The sequence below is a fragment of the Bos indicus genome, chromosome 23, assembly GCF_029378745.1.
Source record: "Bos indicus isolate NIAB-ARS_2022 breed Sahiwal x Tharparkar chromosome 23, NIAB-ARS_B.indTharparkar_mat_pri_1.0, whole genome shotgun sequence".
NCBI classification, from domain to species: Eukaryota; Metazoa; Chordata; class Mammalia; order Artiodactyla; family Bovidae; genus Bos; species Bos indicus.
In genome coordinates this window covers 39,593,426-39,603,208 of record NC_091782.1, presented here as the reverse complement: position 1 = coordinate 39,603,208, position 9,783 = coordinate 39,593,426, and the positions used below count along the sequence as shown (strand labels likewise).

The window sequence follows — 9,783 nt, the reverse complement described above, 5'->3', positions numbered from 1 at the left end:
CAGAGGGTGAGGGGTTGGAGGTGTCTGCTGAACTCAAAATTCGCTATAAGATTTCACTTGGCAAAACATTCGGAGTTAATTTTTACTTAAATCCCATCAGGCTAATAATGAAACTACCAGAAATGATCTGGAATGGTAACTAAATGGTGCCCGCAACCACGTCAGTCGAACCTTCTGCCCCCACGATTCTGTCTGCCCACATGCTTCTGTCTGTCAGCCTCGGCCTCGGGATCAGCTCTTGCCGCATTGGTTGGATTTCAGGAAGGGGGAAACCCACGATTTAAAGGGCTCAGTTTCCACCTGCCAGGCGTCATTTGCAAGGTCCAACTTGCCTTTGGCACACACTTGGGAGAATCTCTCGCCGTCGTTCACCTATTACGGTTACTGGTCAAACGAAAGTGAGTCCCCGAAAAGTGTCCCCTTGGTCACCTTGACAATTTCCAAAAGCGAAACTTGCGCTCTAGGTTAAATCCACACTGAGTCTGCGGGGCGCGGAGTCCTGCCCAGGTCAGCAGCGCCCGCCCGGCTGGAGGGCGGGGACGGGGGAGGAGCCTGTACAAGGCGTGGTCTTCCGTGGGAGAGAAGGCAGACTTTACCCCCCACCACCAAAAACCCACACTGCGTCCCAGCCAATCAAGGAAGAGTATGCAAATAGAGGCCCTGTCACCCCGACAACCGTGATGCGCGGCAGCCAATTGGAACCGGCAAGTCGCGGTCCTGCTCCACGATTGGGACGGAAGGAATGAGACAGAGGCCCAATGGGCTGTGGGAACGGTCCTCGGCGGGTTGAGGGGCGGGGATATGCAAATATGGTTTGAAAAGCCGGCGGGAAATCTGAGTTTCGCGGGAGGACCTTGGCGCGTAAACCGTATCCCTTCATTCATTGTCAGCAGCAGCTTCCTGGAGCCATTTTTCAGCTGCCGGCCGCAGCACTCGGGCAGCCGCCGCCGCCTCGCAATCCATTGCATCGGCCGCCCCCGACGCCTCCATCCCCCCTCGGGGCCCGATATCCGTGCGGCCGGGACCCTCCTCTCTCCAGGGCCCCGATTATTTTTGGCCCCCGGGGCCCGTGCGGTGCGGAAAAATAAAAAGAAAAGAGAGAGAAGGGGCTCGGAAGCGCCGGGCGGGGAGGAGAGAAGGAGGAGAGACTTGGAAACTCCGACTGCAAATAATAAAAGAAATTGCAAACAATACGTTAATATTACCATAGCAATAAAAAGAGCAGGAGCGAGAGATGAGAAAGGGGATCCAGCCCGCCCTGGAGCAGTACCTGGTGACCGCCGGGGGTGGGGAGGGGGCGGCTGTCGTCGCTGCGGCCGCTGCAGCCTCCATGGACAAAAGGGCACTGCTAGCCAGCCCCGGCTTCCCCGCCGCCGCCGCCGCCGCCCCGAGCGCGTACATCCAGATCCTCACCACGAACACTTCCACCACCTCCTGTTCCTCCTCCCTCCAAAGCGGCGCCGTCGCCGCCGGCCCCCTCCTCCCCAGTGCCCCCGGCGTGGAGCAGACCGCTGGCAGCCTCATCTACACCACGCCGCACGGACCCTCCGGCAGAGCCGGGCTGCTGCAGCAGCCACCAGCGCTGGGACGCGGCGGCAGCGGCGGCGGCGGCGGCCCTCCGGTAAATGCCCTCCCGTCCCCACCGTCCCCAGCCCGGGCGGGAGGTGGGCTCGCATTGCGCGGGGTGGTGGGCGCGCTGCGGGCCGCCCTTGGTGGGGAGCGCGGGGCCGAGCGTCTCGGGCCTCGGCGGCTGCCCCTCCAACGAGGGTTTATTGTTAAAGACTCGTGTGTTGCCCCCCGCCAGCGCCCGGAGGGTCGGGGGACTCCGCCGCGAGCGCAGGGCGGCGGGGATCGCCTTGGCGCGAACCACATCAAACACTCCGAAACTTTTCGCGGCCCCCCCTCCTCTTCTTTTCCTGCACTTTTCCCTACCCCCACTCTCCCCTCCCCTCCAACTCGAAGCTTCCTCTTTCTCGGGCGTAGGAAGGGGTCACGCCCCGGATGGAGAAGGGGGTGGAGGAGGGAGTAGGGAACTGGGGAGTGGGAGACTCCGGGGGGTGGAAACCGGGGTGGGGGCCCTGGGGGTGATAGCCCCCCCTTCCGGCCTCCAAGGCCCGTTGGCAGCCGGGGGTCCCTAAGGCGTGCTCGGAGTGCAGGGGCTCTGCCAGGTTGCGCTTTGACACATTTGGGGATCTGTTAACTCCCGGCAACAAAGGGGCTGGGGGGAGTGGAGGCGGGCGGTGGAGCACGGATCCGGGTGCCGGCGCGGGCGTGGGCTGTCTAGCGGGTGAGGGGCTCGCGGGCTGGCGGCCCCGGCCTGGGCGCATCCCGGCGGTGGCCGCGGCGGCGCCCGCGTGGCCCGAGCGCCCGGGCCTTCCTCGCCGGGCCCCGGGCCTGCCCTTGACCCGCCTCTCCCCTTGCCCCTTCCTTCCCCCCGCCCTGTCCCCCTCTCCGCCCCCCGGCGACGGAGGGCGGGGGCAGCCGTGTTCCCGTCCCGCCGCCTGGGTCTGTCCCTCTCCCCGGGACCCGCCGGTGACGTTTCGCACACGTGCGCGGAGGACGCGCCTGTGACTGGGGAGGAGGCGGCGGCGGCGGGAGGGGGCGCTGGAGGGGGAGAGGGGGCACCCACTTCCTCCTGCTCGCCGGCTCCCTGGCCTGGGACCGTCCCGGCGCCCTCGCACCCGCCCCCGGCGCGGCCACCCTCCCTCTCCTCTCCCCGGCACCCCCCCCCTCCACGGGCGCCCGCCCTCGCCCGGCGCCGCCGGTCCGCTCGGCCCTCCGGGCCCCCTCTCCAGCCGGCACCCCCCACCTCCCCCCCGGAGCCAGGCTGGTTTCGGAAATGCCCTTACAGCAGCAGGTTAGTGACCGGGACGGCTCGGGGGGCCGCCGCCGCCGTGGGGGCACAGGATTCTGCTGGGGGGCTGGAGCCGTGAGGGTAGGCGGTTGAGCGGGGTTTTGGAGTGGGAACGGGGGGTTGGGTGCTCGAGGGAAATGAGTAAGCAAGAAAAATGTAACTAAGTAAATGCCCCGGCCTCCGGTTCTAGGAACCCAGGGGGCAGGAGTGTCCGCCCCAGGGGGTGGGTATGGCGTTTACGTGGATTTTTTCCTAGGGGGGCCGAGGGATGGGCGATCGGAGGGGGGCTTCTCGCCGATGGCCGAGTTGAGCTCTGTTTTCTGTCTTCCTTCCCTTGTGCTGGAGGGGGAGGGGGGCGGGTCAGAGGGTAGGGTGTCTGTAGGATTCCCAGGCCACCCGCCACCCCCTCCCTTTGTCCCTGTAATTTATAAAGCGCCTTTGAGAGATGATTTAGGTCAGTATGCGGCTTCTTTTTTTGTTGATACTAGAAAGAAGTGTGGCCGGGAGGTCTTCCCCCTTTCTCCTTTTCTCTCCTGCATTCCCTTCCTCCATGCCTCCAGTCTTCTCCCTCGTGGTGAGGCTTGGCCCCCACGAGGCTAGAAACGAACCAGACCCAGTTTTGATAAATGGTGGGTTGGTCGTACCCAACGTTGACCTCACCTTGTCTCGGCTCCGAATGGGCTGAAATTTGGGGAGACTCGGGATTCTGCAGAGGTCTTTAAGAGCGGCAGCACCCAGGCAGCACTTCGGGGGCAAGAGATGGGTCTGGGAAGAAGGAAATATTTTATTTCCTGACTTTTCTCAATTTCTCCTCGAGTTGGGTCTTTAGTGCTTTTCAGCCCCGGAGATACTTGGTAGGGATGTGTGATACCTTCTCAGTCAAAGGAGCTCTCACCGCGTTTAGTGACTAGGGTCTGCCAGCAGGGGGGAAAAGAGGATAGGACCTGCTCACACATACGGTATCCACTGTGCCGGATTCTGTCACAGAAATATGCCACGCTTTTACTGACATTAAATACTATTACTGACCTTACCTAAACAGGCTTGGATATATTTCAAGCATATATGCCCCCTACTCAGTTCTGCTCCTATATCATAAACCTAATCTGAAACAACCAGCTATTGACATACTTCTGGGATTTGATGCAGATTTATGGGAGGGTAGTTTTGATCATGGGAAATTGCAAGACCACCGGTTTGGTTTTTTTTTTTTTAAACTTTTGAATTTTAGCCCACTTGGGCCCAGTCTTTGAAACTGTGTAGCCAAACTTCTCTGTAGTTCATTGTATTTAAGTATAGAAAATTACCCTCACCACCTTCCAAGCTATTTCAAAACTTTATCCTCCTTTTCATGAGATGATTATTCTAAAGACACGAAAACTGTATATAAAGTTTGGTTTCTTTTTTTTTTTTTTTTCTTATCAAAATTGTATTAGCCCTCTATTTAAGTCTTGAACTTTTGTTGATATTCTTTCCCTAAGCAGGAGAGACAGCTCGGGGAGTGCTAAGTGATTGGCTGAGCAAAGAGATCATTTAAACACTTTCCATCCAAAACAGGTTGAGAAATCCTGTTGAGGTTGCCAGAGTTGCAGACCTACCTGGTTCTGATTTCCACGTTCTGTCTTTGGAATTTAAAACTAAGAGCATACTCTTCACCTTTTTTTTTTTTTTTTTTTAATGTGGAAAAAATCCATATGTATATGTGTATCTATTATTTGTATATATATTATTTATATATATATATATACACACACACACATTTAGTACCGCCTTACTGCTGCAATTGCCTGTGTCATTTACAAGTCATCAGATCTTAGGCAAATAACAATCTCTCTCACCAACACTACTGTAAAAAAAGGGGCAATAAGAAATATGAACATGAAAGTTTTTTTTAGGGTTAAATATGACAGTGCAAGTAAAACACTTAGCACTGAACCAGGCAAATAGTAGATGCCTAATAAAATGGATATCCAGAAATGTTATTTTTTTTTTAACTTAGAGAAATAATGTAAGAACCTGTGCACACTGCCCCTTTGTTGACATGTATGAGTAAAATGGCTAAAACTCTTTCTAAAGTGGTACATAACATACCTAACTGAGTTTTTAAATCCATATGTCATGGCGATCTTCAAGAATGGATAAAATAAGGACACATCACTAGGACAGGCCTGTGTTAGAGATGGCGGTGATATACTACCGCAGCATAAGCTTGTGGCTTGAGTTGTGACAAATGTAGATCAACTCACCCTCACTTTCTGGCCTTGCCCTTCCCTTAATCCCAGGGACCTACCATCCGTGGGTGCAGCCTGTGCTCTGTCGCTTTTGTAGAACTGAGCTCTTCATCATTGCCATGGCATAGACATGCACCAGGTAAACCCAGTTTCAGATGACGAGCTGTTGGACACAGAACAGATCTAGGGAAACCAGAGTCAACAAGCACTGTCTTCTAGAACTGAAGGGGCTTCATCATTTTCTGCCTTTGCTAAAAAGCAGCTGAATGAGTTCATCCCACTTCTAGAAAGTTTGGGATCTATTAATGCAAGCGACAATGACCTGTCACATCTGATTTAATTTGATCCAGCCAGAGCAACCCGCTGATTAGACTTTGGGAAGAAACCCACAATGCTTGAAATTTCCGTGTAAGAATGGAGAAACCATAGATGCTATAGCTGAGTCTTTTTTTCTTTTTTTTTTCCTGTATGAGTATAAAAGAAGAAAAATGCTGGGTTCCTGTGGTTCTGTACTCAATAATCTTGCTTCTGCTGAGATAGATGGTTAGTGCCAAGTTTAAGCTAGGAGAGAATTTTTAGTCACTACATACCCCAAAATGGAAGTTTTAATATAATGCAGTGCCCAGACTCGGGCAGTACAAATAGCTCTACTATAATCAGTACCCATGGTGCCACTCTAATCATCCTCTGAAACAAAGCACTCTTAAATGTGGCTCTGTGAGCTAAAGAACCCAAGCTTGCGACCAGGAAAGGATTTTTTTTTTTCTGTTTTTCTATAAATCGTCACCTTGTGTAATACTTGGAAGAGTAGATTCTGAGATTAATGTTGTGTTGTGTAAAAGCTAACTTGAAAACAGAAAATAATACTCTAAGCTTAGACATGAATAAATAACAGCACCTGGAGATTGAAAGGTTATAGAGAAAAGTGGCTTTTATTCTCATTTCTTACAGGTATAATGCATAGTTGTCTTTTATTGCCATTCCCAGCGATACACCATCCATACCTTTAGCCTACCTCCAAAGGACCTGGACCCATTTGGCAAGGCTTCAAATATTCATAGTTGATTTTCTGGCTGCTTTTCTAATTTGACATGAGTTACATATATTCCATTTGTATGTCCAGTTTTCATCCACTTTCCTAGGCTGACCAACCCCCATTTCTTTTTTAACCATCTGCTTTCTACTAACATTTTAAACTAGGATGAGTGAAAAATCAACCACCGCCTGTGCTCACTAAATCATGTCCCTCCTAGATGTACGTGAAACCACCACAAATAGTGCGTGGCAAAGAAGGTAGCTTGCAATTCTTATCAGACGCTCTGTTTCATTTTAGTTTTTAAATAGAGGAACTTCCCTGAATTCTTTGAGGTACTAAGCATGTGGTTTAATGCATATTTTTCATGCTTGTTAGCAGCTTAAAAATAGTGTTTCGAGTACTGTATTTACAATGGCTGAGAAGCATTTTTTTTTACACTAATCATTTTTCAGGGGACTAAGAAGGCCAGCTAACTGGGAAAGCAGTGAGTATAGGAAACCACCAATGGTATCTTCTTCCTCCTACCCTGACCCCCTCTTTGGCTTCCAAGAGTGACTTGGAAAATGTATCTTACCCAAGGACAAGTTGTACAGCAGAAGAGACAAAAAAGCAGCAACTGGGATGGGGTCAAGGAATCCACAAAGGTGACGGTGGGGATAATACAGAGGGATCACACATACAGCTTCTGCATCAGTAAAAGGGAAATTGGTTTGTTTTCTGTTGTCACTTTTGCTTCACACGCTCTTCCCCCAAAGCAATGCATTTTTAGAACGCCAAGAATGCGTGGGTTACAAGGATGTATTCTCAGGTTGCCTCCAACCTTAACTGCTGTGGCGGCTAGGTCATCTATAGTAGGGGTGCCCAAGCTCCCGGATCAAAGAGGTAAACCCCCTGGTCACCAGGTTGTAATCACAAAGCCTGTGTACCTTGCTTTGCTGGAGAACCTGAGTGAAACAGACCACTGCTTAGGTTTACATCAGCGGAGGTTGATAGAACAGACAGCTGATGGAATAGAGAGGAGTTCAGAGGAGGTAGGAAGAATAAAAGTGATTGACTTCTGTCTGCTTTCTATTACTTTAGCCCAACTGTCTGGGGCCATTTCTAGTGTCCCAGCAACATTCTTATAACAAGTCTTACAATTAGCACAGCTGATAATTGATATTCTTGATGGTCTTTGAATCATAACATGTGAGAGCTGTAAAAGCAAGAATCATCATGTGACCCAATGCCCTTCATTTCACAGGTGAGGAAATTAAGACCCAGTGCAGTTGAGTTACTTACCCAAGGTCACAAGCTAACTAGCGACAAAGCCAGAACTGAAACCGGAGACTTGAATTCTTAGAAGCCTCATTCGCCAAGAGAGTTAACTGTGTCCCATGTGCCCTGTATGGGAAAATTGGGATGAGTAGAATGTATTTTAGATTGCCTTCAGGAATGGTTACACTTTTTGAAAATAGACACATACAAAAGTGTCCTTTGAACAGTTGGCTTTAGAGTAACAGCTCATTCTCAAAGATACAAAATAAGCGAAGCTCCTTTAGATGTTCAGTGAAAGGGAATTAAAAAAGAAAAAAACCCAGAAGGAATGACTGACTCATAGAAACGTGATAGTAGCATGTTTAAAGCTTTCTGTGTTATTTGCAGACTTCTGTGGATATGACACTTCCGGTGCTCGGAAAGTGAAACATACACTTCACTGAGAATAGAACCTGGAAGGATTTTTGCCATCGTCTTTGGGAGAGGGGTACGCCGTAGCTCTGGTGTTGGAGGTCTGTCTGGGCCGTCCACATCCTGGGTGACTGCTGTGCTTTTCAGAGGTCAGGCGCCCTTGCCTAGTGACCTTAGACCAGGTGCCCTGCCGTCTTTGAAGATTGCTGGCTAAACAGAATGGCCGGTCAGTTTAACTCTTTCAGAGGAAGTCCTCATCCCCTAAAAGCCAGAACTAATTTCCTTAAAACCTCTTCTTTTAACTCTTGAAATTGAGAAAGCCTAAAAATAGAATCACTTCAAGCCCTGAAGCCCAAAAGTGAAACATAATCCAGTGTGGCGGTAGTCCACTGACTAGGAGGCAGGGATATGGCTGGTCTATAATCCACAGACCAGAAAGGTGCTACCTGCAGGTACAGTCTCGATCAGGGCAACTGTTGGTGAGACCTGTGGTCAACAGTGAAGCGGATTTCCCCTGAAGGACTCTATGGAGGATGGAGTCCATCTCAGAAAGCAGGGGAGCCAACCACCCTTGGTGCTCCCAGCCAGCTCATGCCTGGCTACCCAGGAGATCCCGTTGGCTCCTTCAGCCTGACTGCTGAGAAGGGCTTCTCCGAGCTCTGGTTTTCATGATCCTGAATGTTGCAGCTCTGGACACTGGGGGTCACGGGAGGTCCACTCAGAGCCTGTAGACTTCACCCCTCCCTGGCCCCTTTTCTGTGTCTGATGCTTTGAGGCTCCAGAAATAGAACCCGAGCAGCCACCCTGTGGCCCCATCCATTCTGAGCCTTTCTGGGTTTGGTGGCCCTTAGGAGAGCTGAAAGCTTCTATGTACTGAACCCATACCCTCCACCTAAAGGGCAAAGTAAACTAAATGATTCAGACGATGGAGCGTGAAGCCAGTGTCTGGGTTCTTATTCTCTCACCAATGTGTCACTGGGCAAATCCGCTTAACCTCTGCATCTTCATTTCCTCCCCTGTAAAATGGGGGCATCATCCTACCTACTTCATGGGATTGGGAAGATTAAATGAGTTCATGCCGTAAGGTGTCTAGACCAGTGCCTGGCCCATGGGAAGGATTCAGTGGATTCCTGATGGAATTGCTTTTTCTGTTTAGGACTGTCTCTCGGGCCCTTCCTCCGGTGGTTTATTTTCAGAACCAGCCCCAGTGTTCATCCAAAACCAGTGATGCCTCTAAAAATGACGGTGATGGGGAGGAACAGTGAACCGCGAGGCGGGTTCTCCTAAACATATTCTTCAGGATTTTTGTATGTCTTTATAAATTGTGCATGGACTTGGGAGAAAGAGCAGAAAAATAAGCTCTTTGTTATAATAGCCCTCTCAGTAGTGATAGTTTCATGACTAGAAATTTTATTTCTGTGATGATCTGTGCTACGAAAGTTGCAACTATTAATGTGATGTCACTTCTGTACAGTAAACGAGGGCTTAAGACAGAATGGTGGAGATCAGGATGTCTGAGGTCTCTGGGCCCTGGCAGGATGGGGAGGACCCCATGTCGGTGTAGGGGAGGGGCTCTGCCTCTGGGCCCCGCTCTCCCTTTCTCAACCCCGGCTGGCAGCGCCCGGTGGTTCCGTGTGTTTGCCTGTTCCTCCCACTTACCCCTCACCTCTCCCTCTGCCTGGCGTTTATAGAAGGATGCTAGAGTGACTTATCAAATTAATTACAACCTCCTCCCTACCGTTTGAGGTCCCGGGAAATCTTGCCCTTCCCGTTCTTCTTCCCAGCTGGGATGCTGGCGGGTGCAGCGTTTAAGGTGCTGCTGCTCTCCTTTGTTGTTCAGTCGCTCATTCATGTCCAACTCTGTGACCCCGTGGACCACAGCTCGCCAGGAGCTTTCTCTCATGCATGTATTTGCTCGTTCCTCTCGGCCCTTCCCGGTGGCCTATCAAGGACACGTCCTGCACAGGGCCTCCCCTGATTCCCAGGGCCTCGGG

At 51.2% G+C, this 9,783-nt stretch overlaps 1 protein-coding gene across 2 annotated transcripts in view; it reads left to right on the top strand.

Annotated features, from left to right (window-relative positions):
- Positions 1–874: 874 nt before the first annotated feature.
- The window catches only part of E2F3 (E2F transcription factor 3), an 84,555-nt gene continuing 75,646 nt past the window's right edge, over positions 875–9,783 (top strand). Inside the window, exon 1 of one of the 2 annotated variants that reach the window (XM_070777648.1) lies at positions 875–1,621. In XM_070777648.1, coding sequence (XP_070633749.1) covers positions 1,235–1,621 — 387 coding nt within the window. In that variant the 5' untranslated portion in view covers positions 875–1,234. Of the gene's footprint in view, positions 1,622–2,540; positions 2,858–9,783 lie in introns of those variants that run through there. The other variant, XM_019986117.2, reaches the window with a different exon arrangement.